The sequence below is a fragment of the Protomyctophum bolini genome, assembly GCF_963924005.1.
Source record: "Protomyctophum bolini genome assembly, chromosome: 5".
Lineage (NCBI taxonomy): Eukaryota > Metazoa > Chordata > Actinopteri > Myctophiformes > Myctophidae > Protomyctophum > Protomyctophum bolini.
The window spans coordinates 14304902-14320618 of record NC_137866.1 but is presented as its reverse complement, the minus strand read 5'-3'; the positions used below and the strand labels follow the sequence as shown (position 1 = coordinate 14320618).

At 43.1% G+C, this 15717-nt stretch overlaps 1 protein-coding gene across 1 annotated transcript in view; it reads right to left on the bottom strand.

Moving 5' to 3' along the window:
• The window catches only part of LOC308316145 (kazrin-like), a 191291-nt gene that overhangs the window by 135487 nt on the left and 40087 nt on the right, over positions 1 to 15717 (bottom strand). The window contains 1 exon segment of the mRNA XM_080764574.1: positions 13246 to 13438. Within this exon segment, the coding sequence (XP_080620700.1) occupies positions 13246 to 13438 (193 nt within the window).

Below are 15717 nucleotides of genomic sequence, written 5' to 3'. Positions count from 1 at the left end.
CAAGCTCCACTTCAAGAAGTGAGAGGTAAGAGGACTGCATTGATATAGTGCCTTTCTAATAAAAGTCCGTATTTCTGACCCTTCAAAGTGCATTCATAATATAGGCTATTTAACATTCACCCGTTCATATGCACATTCACAAACTGAGTGCAGAGGAAACCATGTAAGATAAGCCTGCTAGACAAGACAGCCTGCTCATCGACAGCGGTTCGAGGTTCAGTGTTCTGCCAAACGACACAACATGCAGGAGGAGCCAGAGATCGAACTAGGAATTAACCTTGCTTCTGATTCCAAGATGGCCACTCTACCTCCTGAGCCTAGAGGTGATGAGAAGAATTGCCATTTCTTCAATGCTGCTACCCAGGCAAATGAGCTGACTGTACCGCATCGTTAATAACTGCTGACAAAATCTTGGGCAGCCCTGCAGCCCCCAAATACTGGGACACACATACACGCACATACCTCTATCGATTCGCAGGCCATTAGAAGCCGTTCTCTGGGAGTATAATATAGCCTATAGTCAGTTTCCTGAGGTCAGCCTTCATTACAGTAGAGTTCTACCAGCCCATAATTGCAGTGTGACCAGCGCTCCCCCCGGCTAAATATTTGCTACGGTCCTGGAAGCATCGATGACGTATGTTTTGTTGAAGTGTAGGGAAATCTCTCATAATTTTTGATTCACCATAATTACGTTACGTCCCATGCTTCCAGCTCCTCGTTTTGTTTCCTTCATATATGACCGACGATAACAACAAGGACACAAGTGGTATAGCTCCCTGCACCACCAGCTCATCCAGGTAGCATTTAACAGCAAAGATAGCAGAGGAAAAGGCTTTTAACCAGAGCTGAATTCCCAAACATAATCCCCCAAAAATACAAATGTCTGAGAATACACATTAACATGAATCCAATATTACAAGCAGATATATAGATATAAATAAACCATTTCATTTACACAACACTTCATGGTGCTGCCAAACTAATCTATGAAGCACTTGGAAGCATGCCATCAACACTTCAAAGAAAACCTGTGGAATAGTTCCAAGCTATCGTCTCAAATCTCTCCAGACATTGATGATACATCAGTTGAATATGGTGAGTTAGCTTTGAAAGCTTGCAAATCGAGTTGCAGGGAAGGCTGCTGTTGTTAAGTGGGTCCCTGTTTCATCTCTCTCAGGCCCTGGGCCTAAAACATGTTTGTTTAGTAACAGCCTGGGTCTCCCAGTTTTTCAAGTGACCTACAAATTCCATCCAATCGTTAGAGAGAACACCACAAAGAGAATTTATGAGATTGTGTTCCAGTTCTAATCGTATCTGTTCATTAATTTGCTCCATCACTTCCAATGAGTTCTGCATTTTTCAACTCTGGAGGAAGGTTCACAGCTCTAATCAGATGTCATATTGCATTGCAGATTGCACCCTTTTCCCAGCACCCACCCACCACCCCCTCCACTCACATGCACCCACAGCGTTGTGTTAATGTTCTGTACACTCTCAGAGTTACAAATGGAGGATTTGACTGATTGTACTTTAGTTAGAATTGCTACAGTGCATAAAACTGTTAATTGAACACAGTGTCCATATTAATAGTGTGATTGATGGCTCTCAATACTGTAAAACATATTGAGCTACTGTACATCCTATACAGTATGGAATGATGCGCTGTATTACAACATTTATTATTAATATTTATTATTAAGTGCATGCTGTGAAGGAGGAGCAATGACCCCTACCATCCCCTCATTAGCACCTCTCTGGCAAATGACGCCTATTGTCAAATTAATGAGAGTTTTAATTACTGGTGGTCTCAGAGCAACACTGTATTTAGCACAGTGTGCTGTGTGTGTGCAGTGTGTCTCTTACATTATGCTGGACTGAGCACAGACTCTTCAACATCCTCCTTCAAATGACTTTTCTGTGGGATAACTGACATTTGCTTAGCAAGGTGGTTTGCTACAGTATCTGCACTCCCGTCTGTTTCCCCTCCTGTACTAGAACGCATTTTTCTTCATTCTGCAGTATCTCTACCTGTCTATCTCCCGATACTACCTTTATAAGTCTCTTGGTCTCCCTCGACTTTCCCAGAGTTTACGCACGACAAGTCTCGCTGCACTTAACGGCATCTGAATATTGTGCAATATCACCGATCACTGAGTGCATGGAGGCCATCTGCCACAGTGGGAGTTGTTATAGTGTCAGCTGCTAGAAAAGGCATGGCTGAGGGACGAAGGGCAACATGAATCTACATAACTGGAGAGGTGCTGAAACTCATTAGCGCATACTGTGGCCAGCCTAAAAAACATGAAAACATACACCAGTAACCTGCCCAAACAAAAAACACAGGCAAGACTGTCAAAATGTCAGAGGAGGAAGGATACTGTGTGTGTGTAATTACTACGCAGGATTATAAGGTCAAGCAACGGAATGCAGGTGTGTTGAAGCCTGCTGGTACCTGGTGATTGGCTGAAGGGAGGACACTCTATCTACCTTCCTCAATAACATAATAATAAGGCTATAAGGCTTATGCTGAGAAAACACGCACGGCATGCGCGCAGAGCACGCACACACGCACGCACGCACGATAGTGTCATAGTTCTCAGATTTGTGTTGGTTGTCCAGTTGTGGACTTAACTAGTTTTTCTGGTTTCCCAACATTCATTAGCGGTACATAATTCCTGCCATCATCCAAATGCATACATTTTAATACAATACATTATAAGACCAACGGTCGTCACGCTTAAAATTGGACCACTAGGTGGCAATTTCCTAGTTTCCTAGTTATTGCAGTCAGCACGGTGAGACGAACCAAAGGAAAATTGCCATAGGCATTTGCAGTGTTTGTGATTCCAACTGCATTTCATTTTTTTAGGACCTGCTCTGATGAGCACCCATCTGGTGGATAACTTTGTGAAATAAACATCTATAAAACATCTCATAAACCTGAAACCTGAAGAAGGCATCATCATTTCCCTGACTGAAGTCATTAAGTCCACAGCAAAATAAAAGAGATTCAAAAAGCCATCTTTGCAAAAAAAAGAAAAAAGCTAAGGCTATAATGTTTGGCGCCGCTTTCACAGCTTGAGCTACGCTAATTCAATGCAATTCAGCGCAGTCCTTTATGACCGCATTATTGCGAGGTACAGTATTCCCCACCATTTAATCTTTCCCCATTCCATTTATTATCGTCTTTCAATCATGCCTCCTGACTTTCTGCAATAATCGCCTCAGTGATTGACAGAGACATTACAACCGTACCAATTTATTACGATTTATTCCAGGTCTGTGAAATTGAAATGGTATAAAGTTAATAACATTCGTCGATTAATGTCAGAGGGGGCTTCTCAGACAACATCTAAACTGGAAAAACACGCAGCAGGAGGCACGCAAGACACGACAAAACCTGTAATCAATTGCAGCACACTCGGTGCCCAAGTGACTCTGATAAGACTGACAGGGCCATCAATTTCTCAACAAGAGCACAGCGCTGGAGAAGACTGTTTTTATTCATCCTAGGACCTAGGACTTAACGCAGAAAGCACAGGGACCTGCTGTCCAACGTAATATGTTACCGAACTGGTGCTAGGGTGCTAAACATCGACATGGACTCCTGTACTTTCATTGCCTACGTACTATGTGCAATTTCTAAAAAGATTATGACTGACTCCCACACGACGATGTCGCCATCACACCACTTAGCATACTGTAGGTACAGTATTGCACTCTGCACAGGCCTCGTGGAACACCTGCCAAGTAATGTAAAAGGTCGCTAGAATCAATAATCATTGTGCTGTGGTTATGTCAGAAGTTGATTAGGGGGGTAAACAGGCCAATAATTGTATTGGAAACAATCCTTATAGAATAAATCATGAATAATAATCTAACATATATACTACACAGAACCATGAATAAAGATGGAAAACAATACATTATTGAAGTATTCTGGGCTATACTAAAGGTCATTTAGATCCCTTTAAAGCTTCCTCCAGCTACATACAGTACTGTATCAAATCTCTGATCTACTCTCGTCAGAACGCTGCCGACATCTGAGTCACCGTGGAAAATGCATGGCAATAATTTACATAATTCTATTAACTGAATTGGACACCGCATCATGGAAGATCTGTGGACACATAAAACATGTCCTTCCAAGTGACGTTTCCCTCATCACAGATCTTCTGATGTAAAGGCATAATGTAGGCCCCATTTGATCCACATGGAAGATAGAGGAACGAAAACATGTTGGCTGACACGTGCTTCATGCTATGGCCTACATTAAGCTACATTAAGCGTCAGATATACTGTAGTGCTATACTGCTAGTCCTTCTAAAAGTCCTCGTCCATGCTTTTTATACGGCATCCACTGTAAGCTTCATTAAACTTCATTAGTTTTGCCCATAGCATTCCTGGAATATTGAGCACTGCTAGAGCCAAAGTAGTTTGGCAAGCATGCGGTAATAAAGGGGACAAAATAGTGTATGTTTTATTGGGTGTGTGTGCCGCATGCATGCATCAGTGTGTTCACCATTGCTCACACTGCAACATAGATGATCCTTGTTCTCTTCCTTGAGGCCAAAATAGCATGGGTCTTCAACAGGCGGTCCGTGACCCCTAGGCGGTCCTCAAGAGTTACTACAGAGGCCTCCTAATCTTGAACCCAAGCATATTAGTAAAGTCAATACGGGGGTATCATGCACCCTATGAAATATACGTGTTTCTATATTGTGTACAAAATTATGTTAAAAAGTTAAATGTATATGCAAATGAGATCTATTTTAACTATAAATAAGCCAATATTGCACTAGACTAGACTGACCAAATAAGGTGTCTAGACCTATGAATTGAGGGTCAAGGATATAAATGAACTATTCTTAAAGTGATTGCATGTACCTGTGGCATGCTGGTGTGCAAATGAGTACTGCCATTATTACAATTATATAATCAAATTTGTACAGTTTATTATGTAAACTTTTTTTGCCATCTGCAAAATAAATTCTCACCGATGTGTTCATAAAGGTGGCTCCTAAGTCCTAACACCTCTCAATTACCTCAAATCAACCCAACCTACACATTGTTTTCCGATCTAGAAACACTGATTAGAAGTGTATTTCTTGATACTCCCTTCTTCACTGAAAATAGCAGATCTAAAAGTTGGGGTGGTTCAATGAAGTGGTACATAACACTGCGACACATTGTGAGCTTGAAGATTGGCTATTTTCATACGTTTTGAAAATGGGATATTAATGCAGAATGAGTATTTTAACTTTTGGTACTTTAAAGTATATTTTGATGCTGTGTACGTGTATGTAGTTTTACTCAAGTACATTTTGAATACAGAGTTACTGTATATCTACCGGTACATTGCAGCAGTATATCTACATGCGAGTAGTACATTTCTTCCATCACTGTGCATTTGTACACCACTACATCTCACACAATGCAGAGCCCCGCTGCCTGCCTGTGAGCGCTGGTGATCTGCATCGCTGACGCTCACATAAACATCACATCCACACAGAGCTAAGTGATCTCAATGAGCACATTAGCTCCGTTAGCTGAAGTCGTGGCGCCAGGGAAACCCATATTGGCAAAATAAATGCTCGGTAGTGTTTGAGAGAATTGGAAATGAGGGAGGAAGAAGAGTCGGTTGAATAAATTGCAATGTTGCCAAGTAACTGTAGTTGATGTAAAATGCACTGCCACTGATGGTCATGGAGAATGAGATATACAGTAAGCCTAGTATAGCCAGGGCTGTCGATGTTTGACAAAGAGCTGACCCAAAGACCTGAGGGCGCTTCCGCGAATGTGTTATAAAGCAGACGTTTTCACACTTTCAAGGTTTTTCAAAAGCTTTCAAAAAGAACAGATGCGGATTCTAAAAAGAAAAAATCGAAATCCTAAAAACGTATGTTGCTATATCAGTGGTTCTCAAACATTTTCATGTCAAGGACCCCCAAAATTACATGTATTTGGCCATAGACACCCATCTCAAAATATCGTGACCTCTACACTAGAACTCAACGGTTGATTTAGCCATGGTCCAAGAATCACATCTACTCGATCTACGAAAGATGCCGGATATTTTCCAAATGACGTGGAATCTGATCTCTGTGAACCTTACAGTAAAAAGCTTCTAGATCTAGAATGATGACCTGTCAGGGGGTGGACGTTGGTACCTCATGGAGGGTGGGCCCTATCTGAAATCCGAGGCAGAAAGCAGAAATATGAGTAGTGCAAAATGTTGCGTTACTAAACTGTGAATTTAGAATTGTCATTCAAAAACGTGTTATAAAGCCATCCAAATTTGAATCTTTGCTATAATGCTGTCCACTGGACAGCATTATAGCTTTGCTGAAAATGGTGTGCGTGCAACGCTGAAAGATCTACACGTCCAACATGCAGTGTCGGACTGAGCTTGTGGATCTGCTATTTCCCACAAATGTTTGCCTACTACTGTATGACATGCCCAGGATAGGGACACTTGGGCGTGTTTCGGATTTTTTGCTTCATTTTTCCGAAAACCGCATCAAAAAGGACCTTTGTCTGAAAATGAATAATCAACACAAGATTATTAAAATACATTGTTGCTACAGTGAATCCACCCACCACGCACACAACACACTCCTACCGTAGCATAATATTATTATATTTGTGAAAACTAGCTCATTAAATACAACTACATGTTGACAGACTAATTATTCATCTTCAGCACCATGCAAGGTGCATCCTTGAGACAAATACAAACAGAATAGTGATCTATTAATCTTCATGGATCTTCAGCGATCAAAGCTGAATCAGGCCTATTATATCATTTAGCATGGAGGATTTATGTCTCTATACAATATTAATGAGACGACTTGTGCTGCATGCAAATGATACCGGAACCACAGTAGATTGCTGCTCTGTGATTCTTCTCACGGAAACAGCTTCTTGGCAGTTTCCATTGGCCATTTAACAGGATTAAGGATATCGGGTTCCTAACTTCCTATATGCTCAAACCACAACGGAGTCGGGGGAAGCAGGTGCCTTGTTGTGGTATATAGCATTTGTACAGTTGCAGTGCAAGCTTTTCAACCCATTTATCTGGACTGTGTCAAAACATTTTATCTCGGATAAAAGAGCATCAAAATGAGTCATGCGCTTCCATATTCGTTTCCCTTTTCCCCACCAATATATTAGCACACCTCAGTTTGCTTAATATTTGTATAATAAATTATAATATTTAAAATACTTCATGAAATATTTCTGCTTTGTATTTTGACCATACAGTGTCACGGTCACGTTGTAAAACTCATCTCATATACTGTGTCTCGGAGGCTCCCCCTTCACATTCAATACATTTAACTATTTTTTTCCCCCAAGTCCGTATACAGTATATACGTACCCCAATGTATACTCCGTCTATATAATGGTTGATGCCTACGGAAGCCTTTAACAGAGTTATAAAACTCCAAGGATTGTTTTTCATGCAAAACAAATACTTGCAATGGATTCAGAATCATGAAAACGCCCTAATTTGACATTTGTCACATGCTACATAAATCAGAATGACAGAATTTTGCCTTATATAGGTTGTTAATGGTACCATCACTTATTTTAGAAATGTTCAATATGTTCCACCACTCGGAATTCTTAGGACTTTTGATATGTTGTTATACTGACATAATTATGAAACAAATATATTTGTTGGAATGGAACAGCTTTTGACTGGACACTAGTATAGGGCTTAAGTGGTTGAACAGAATAGAACAAGCATTAAATGCAGAAGGACCTCAGAACCCACTGAAAGCTCAATAAATTAAATTTACAGCACGTACCTGTACACTACTGAGGTATTTACTGTAGAACACCCCCAACTGCAGCAAAAAAATAATTATGCAGTGTGTGTGTGTGTGTGTGTGTGTACACACACACACACACACACACACACACACACACACACACACACAAACACACACACAGTGTGGACATCAGCAGCTGGAAAACAGCTAGAGAAATGGAAGCCCTATAGCGTGGTCACTACACTGCAAAATCCTCAGTGTTAGTGTAGACATCAGCAAATGGACCAGAAAGGGTTGATTTATTGGTTCCATTTGAACACTCTTGATTTCACTGTGTATAAAAATAAAACCTGTGTGTCTTACTACTCAATTTCAATAAAATGCCAACTTTTTAAACTTGTCTCCTACACTGCTCGCTTCTGCCTCCCACTGTGTCTTCCAGTGGAGGACGGAATAATAATACTTTCAACCGCAAAGTGGGGAAAAACTCCAGAAGGTCCTTAGGTCATGTTCTAAAAACTTTATTTGCATGCCACTTTTCAAAAAACCTAAAAAAAAAAAAAAAAAGTGCTATGAGGTACGTGTTCCTGCCAGCACGCCAGAACACATTAAACTCACTAATTTCAACATGTTGGTCTCTGATAAATTATCCAAAAACTATGGAGGGGGAGGCATGAGGATGGAGCGCAGCACGAATCAGGGCCAGGGGGGGCATGCAGGTTCTGGGCCAGGTTTCTGACGGATAAGCATTTATTCCCTGTATAATCAGCTGCATATCCCGGCAGATCCATAACAGAGCTAAATGCGGCCTGTTCCAGTCCAGTGGGAGGCTCACAGGAGGGTATGAACCATAGAGTTATAAAGCATTGGTTCCCAAAGTGGGGTCCAGGGACCCCTAGGGGTCCTTGACGGAGTCCCAGGGGGTCCCCAGCTAAATGATAGTTTGGGATGTGGTGTACTATGAATCATATAGCATATTTCATAACTACTTGAATATACAATGTTAAAATTAGACAAGGCTACAAGAGGGTTTCTCTCAGACAAAGTCTGAGGTTTCATGCCAAAATGTCCCTTCTGCTGTAGACTTAAAGACAGTCGTTGTTTATCCCTCTCAGAGTTAAATTAACATTGATTTTACAATATAAATTGGAGTCTCAGAGATACGTAGAAATGCCATTAAATGGGAGTCTGTAGCCTGTTGCATATCAAACTGGGAGGTCCTTGAAATGAAAATAGTTGAAAAACACTGCTAGAGCTAAATCTTCTCGTATGGGGGTCCCTGGCATATATTTTCTAATGGGGGGTCTGCGGGCTAATGAGTATAATTTTGGGGGTCCTTGACTTGACAAAAAAATTGACATACTGAAGTAAAGTACAAAATTGTACTTGAGTACAGTACTTGTAACTAAGTAAATGTACTTAGTTACTTTACACCACTGACCAAGAGGCTCTGAGGGAGAGGGAGGTTTGGGAGCTGTGTGTGTCTGCATGAAATGTGGGGGCAGCGCCTGTGGCCTGCATGGGAAATATATCGATCGTGAAACGAGACTAGACCATCTGAGATCGATCGCAATGTTGTGATATGACATTCCTGGTTTAATCACTTAAAGCTGCTATAAGCAATAATATGTCAACATTTTAATGACTTTTATTTTTTTGGTTTTCAGACAGCCAGCATTGCCAGAATGTGAACCCAGACATGTTGAGTACACCAAAGTTTTATATTAGAAATGTTGAGTATGGCTCCCCAGCATGTAGAAACTGAAACGAATGTGATGATGTCAGCACATTTGGCTATGGCCGTTTTTAGCCCAAGGACTGTTTTTTTTTTTCAAAACTTGCTGCCCTCAAGATGCTCATTCTGCCGGCTGCTGCACAGTGAACCAGCGACCCCTATAGAGGGTATGCGCGTGACATCATCATCATACCCGGAAGTTACAGCCCATACATCCAAAATGAAAAGTCCTATCTGATTGCATTAAACGACGTTAAACGATGTTAAACTCTCTTTGTCACTCACTTTATGCCCATACCCTCTATACCAGGGTTTCCAAAAGTGGCGTCCGGGGACCCCTAGGGGTCTTTGAGGGAGTTCCAGGGGGAAAATGAAAATGTTCTCTTATGGGTCCAATTTGGGGGTCCTTGACGTGAAAAGCTTTGGGAACCACTGCCCAGCAAAATATCCCAAAAGCGGCGTAAACATTTGTCGCTTCCAGCCCGCATCCGCATCCCCACAGATCAATCACTTTGCTAGAGTGACATGACGAGCTTGTAAATGTAAACCGTGACTTTTCCATGCCATTACACTACTTTATTGGTGCTGATTTGCTCGGTTCATACGTCTGGACTTTCTATCAAACAATCAAGTATCAAGCTAATGTGCACTGACGTCGCACAGAACGGTGGATGCATAACAGGCTTAACAGCCAAGCACTGGTCATTTAATTAAGCCACATACACATTTATATAATATATGAGGTTTCTATTTTAATTGGGTGTCTAGCTGGTCATGTCATGATTTTATATCACTATTAGTATTGTAATCCATCTACAACCTAGTGAGCTTGCAGATCAGCTATTTTCAATGAACAGATTTAACAGTTTAACAGTCTTGATTAATGTATTCATTTGTTTAAATGTACACCCAGAAACAGTGTTAACGTGGAGATCAATCAATAAAAAAACGCACCGGATCTAGAGGTAGGCCTATTATATATTGTTAATAAGTGTTATTGAATCATAGGCAAATGGGCAATCAACAGCACTCAACTACAAAAGTATTGACGCTTTTCTGTTTTGCACTAGTCTGTGGATGTGAATCAGCAGTTTGAGCACCCACCAGCAGATGTAAAATAAACATGGGGCATGAAAGATTTCTGCAGATGTTTTTGTTAAGCAATTGTAGTCCTATAATGGTTTGTTCATTCAATAAGGTATGCTACTGCGCTGCGCATCAGTTGTAGCCTTGAAACTGGGGCAGTAGCTGTCAATATCATCTTTCCATTATGTGTGTGAGTGTGTTCATAATATCCACGATTTTGCGGAGATAAAGCTCTCTTCCTATTCCTAATAGCTTGTACGAGTGCAAGCCTCGTCGTTCCATTAGTTTTCCGTCGGAAAATGAGTAATTTTACAAACGCAAAGCGTGTGAATTGTCATTCACACCGCTCAGCTATGGTTCAGTTTGCCCCACGACACAGCAAGGGGGAGGAGATCAGAGAGAGGGGGCTCTCTATGACAAGACGTTGCTGGAAACTATACCACCGACCTGCCCCCCTCCCCCACGACAATTAACCACTGGTGGTAAATGTAAGGTCACCCCTATACCCACCCCTCTCAACGGGCTTGAAACTCACAGCTAGCTGGATGGATGGATGGATGGATGGCAGAAGGGACAGATGGAGGGATGATGGGAGAGTGAGGGGGGGGGATTGGTCGAGAAGCGACAGAAAGAAGTGAGAGAGAGGAGGGAGGAAAAAGAGAGGCTAACAAAGAAACAATGGCAGTGAGGAATAGATGTAACGACAGAATGAAAGGCGAGGAACTAACTGACCACCGTATCTATGTAGCCAAAGAGACATTTTGTCGCTTTTGTTGGCTCTAAATGGGTCACTTCAAAGCTTTGATTGTCCAATCCACACTGAACCACTTACTTATCCACTGACACGCGGGTTGCAGATGCTGGACCGTACAATGAACGACACCGAGAACAATGTGGTTAATTAAATTAAAATACATTTTTGGCACTCTCGGTCTAGACTGTGATCCTCCAAGTAAGCACTCTCCACTGTCGTAAGGAACCAACTGTGATGTTATGTGTGAACATGTGAGTCTCGGTTCTCCGTTACAGCAGAGCATGGAAACGGTTACCAGAGACAATGACATCAGCGCTCAAACTCTCCCCGCAGAACGGTTGTCGTCACTCACATTGGCACATAAGCGTAGCGGAGCATGCGCACGCGCGCACACATACTGACACACACACACACACACACATGTACAGTAGCATGCACACACTCTCACTCTCCCTCGCTCACGGGAGCAGACAGAAATAACTAGGGAACAAAGCAGCAGGGACAGTCCATTGAACACAATGCTGACACGCAGCCAAAGCATTCCTGCCTCTCTGTGTGTGTGTGTGTGTGTGTGTGTGTGTGTGTGTGTGTGTGTGTGTGTGTGTGTGTGTGCGTGCGTGAACATGGGTACCCCCACACAAAACAGAAGGGCCATTCTGTTGTCGGGGACAAGTCAGGACAGACTGTGACTCCCTGAGTTACACGGGAAACCGTGTGAGAGAGATCAGATGTGAGATGGCAGTTCTCTTATACTGTAGCTCAGCTCGATTACGGAAGTAATCAGAGAAATCTGAGGATCTCTAAAGCACAGCATTGCATTGCCAACCACCAGGAAAGAGAATGCCCTATCATAGACAGCTCCCTGTGCCAGCTTCCTGCAATGGAAACAGCTCCAGTGTGAGGGTAGATGTGTGTGTCTCTGTGTGCCAGAAGTTAAGTTAGCTGAACACACACACATACACACACACACACACACACACAGCATTCTGCAGACCGGGCAGCCATTCAAACTGCGCTCGGTAACAGTAACCCACGGCAACACTAATACTGACCCCCCCCCCCTCCCCCACCACCACCAGATAGATCTGTTGCCCAGTTCAGGGGGAGAAAACTGAACCAACAGTCGGGGGGGGGAGAGAGAGAGAGAGAGAGAGAGAGAGGTAACTTTAGCCACTCTGCCCTCAATAAGTGCAGTGTGACCCTCTCTTAAAGGTTCAGGGGGTTAATTATTCAACATGAGGAGGGATGTGTTGAAGGCTCAAAGCAGCAGAGAGAAGGATCCTTCCATTCAATAGTTTCTGTTCATTCCGTTCACTGACTCGGCAGATCAGCAGCTCTCATTCTCCATGCTGTATTAAGGATGGTTGTTAAAGTCGCCGGTGCGGTGGTTTCTACGCTGCACTGACTCTGAGGCCTGTCCACATGTTACCCACTTGCATTGCGGCATACTGTACTGCGCATGCACACACACGCACACGCACACGCACGCACACACACACACACCAAGAAGAATATAAAGTTGCAGCATGCAGGAAGTGTAGTGTTGCAGAACACAACATAAACCTACTTTACCACATGTTCACAATATCCTTTTACTCTCTCTCTCTCACACACACACACACACACACACACACACACAAACTGAGGCAGATAATTAAAGCAATAATGCACAGTTGTCAGTAAGCACTTGGAGTAGCACACACACAGTAAGAGTAGCACACACACTTGGAAGAGTAGTGCGCTGGGCGCTGCATTGGAAAGCTTGTTCCTGCAGCCAGCGACACAGACATTTCATTACCCCTCGCTCACAACATAGCACGCATACTGTACATACTCGCTCGCCCCATTCATTCATTCATTCCCACACTCTCTCTCCGTCTCTCTGCCTGCCTTACCGTGATGATGGTTGTGCTGCTGGAGGCTCTCCAGCATGCCGGAGGAGTCCGCCGCCCCCAGCTGGGCCAGTCTGCGGCTGGTGGCGCTCAGCTCCGAGCGCAGGTTGGTCACCTCCTGGCTGGCCGACTGGATGGCCCCGTCGATGCGCTGGGCCAGCTGCTTGTTGTCCTCCATCATCTTCAGGATCTTCGCCTGAGGACCAGAGGAGAATCCAAGCGGCTTGTCATCACGTTGTCATCATGCATGTGCCGTTCTCCCATGGGGGTTAGAGAAAAAAAGGACAGAAATCCCTCCTTTGACACCCGGCGCCCCAATGCCCGGCCCACCCTACAGTATTTCCTCTGTTACAGTAGTTCCTCTGCTCCCTAAAAATATATATATTAAAGAGCCAAGTTAAATCCTCAGAGTAGTTTATTCCTCCGGCTCAGGGTGCTGTGGAACTGTTATCTAGCAGGAGAGTAGAGTGGTGTGTCTGTGTGTTCTTAGAATGCATGCGAGAGTGAGTGTCAGTGTGTTTGTGTGTGTTGCATGCGTGTGTTTGTATGCAAGTGTGTGAAAGTTCTGTGAAAGAATGTGTATGTGAGTGTTGTGTGCTTGTGTGCGTGTGTGCATGTGTGTGTGTGTGTGTGTGTGTGTGTGGGTGTGTATGTGTGTGGTAAAGAGAGCCAGTGCTCTCCCTGTGAAATGTGCTCCCCGTAGCTGACTGTTGAAAGGACACAGAGCACTGGGAGATGACAGGCACCTTTTTTAAATGGACCGTACCATCTGCACAGAAAGGAGAGGGGGGGGGGGAGCAAGTGAGCCAGGCCATATAAGCACATGCGAGTCAGTGCTCCACACAGCACAACTGTCTCCAGGGTTGCCGCTTTGCTCCCGTAAGATTCTGCGATTGTGTGCAAAAAGGAAACAAAAGAGAAAATGACACATTTTCACTGAAATGAAATCATGCGAAAAGCAACTAAAAGGGATCATGACAGTTTCCCTCTCGCGCCTTCTTAGTCTCATTCACAATCTCCTTTCTTCCCTCTGGCTCTCCTTGGACTTAACTCATGGAAGGAAAGCTTTTCTTTGAGAACAGAAAACTTTAGCAGGGGACAACCAAAACAGTTATACAGCCACGCAGTGTGCTGCCATCCGTCCCTGCAATACAAACATGAGCAAGGACTTAAAGGACAACTTTAGTTTCTTTCAACCAAGGTTCATGTTTTAGGATGTTATTAGAGAAAGTAAAAGATCAGTGTTCATTTTTTTTCATTTGCTGCTTTCTTTCGTTTTAGGGATTTTAGCTGTTTTGACAGGGGGGCGGGGGCATTCGAGCATGGGGCTAAATATGTATTTTTTTTACAACATTTTATAGCGATTCATTTTTTTATCATTTACTATAGTATTAGACCCCAATAATTTACATCTGGCCACAAAATTTCACAGGATCTACTGAATGTGAAGGTAGCCGGGGGAAGCCACACTGTGTGTCATAGGCTCAATATGTCAGTTTGAGACATTCAGTTTCAACTTAATCATCACGCTAAAATATGTATCTGAAAATATTATAGGGTAGAAATAAGCCACATAACAGTAAACTGGTACAGCTGACCGACTATCTGACTTGTAAACAAACACACACCATGCTGTCCTGTGTAGCATAGCTACCGTCCCTAGCTACCGTCCCATCGCCTGAAGGGATGCGACGCTCTGATTGGTTCAGAAACTTCAGAGCGGTGTTTTGTGTTGAAACAGTCTGAAACTTCAAAATAAAATGCCCACCATTTCCGTTTCCCTACACCTTTAAGTGGGGTTCATGTGGTTAAACATAATAAGACGCTTTGAACATTTAAGAGGAAAATGTGTTTTACCCAGACGAGACAACACACGTGTTTATTTTATTCTGCAGATGAAAGTTAAGTGGAGGAGTTAGGTAGGTGTTCACTTCCTCTTGTCAGACGTGTGTGTGTGTGTGTGTGTGTGTGTGTGTGTGTGTGTGTGTGTGTGTGTGTGTGTGTGTGTGTGTGTGTGTGTGTGTGTGTGTGCGTGCGTGCGTGCTTGTGTGTGCACGCGCATGTAATGTAATGTGTGTCTGCTATATATATATACAGTATATGCAGTATGTGGTTGAATTAGACAGGAGTGTGAAGAGTAAAAGCACAATCTTGAATTGGTTAATTGAGAAGGATCACTTTCAGGATAAGCATCGTTGTGTACGCTCAACCATGGCATGCATGTGTGCACGTCTCGGAGATCCATCATGCACGTACGTGCTCTTTCTGCACAACATGGCACATAGGACACGCAGGGCTACACCAGAATAATGAAGCTATGCTCCATTTGGTTCCCTCTATCCGTCAGCCCCTTCTCCTTTCATCTACTAGGAGGAGAACGCAGACACAATATGACTCCCACCTGGTCCTAGATAAGACTAATCCATCTTGTTGAACGCTACAGTACATTAACCACTTGAACCCTGCATGGCGTCC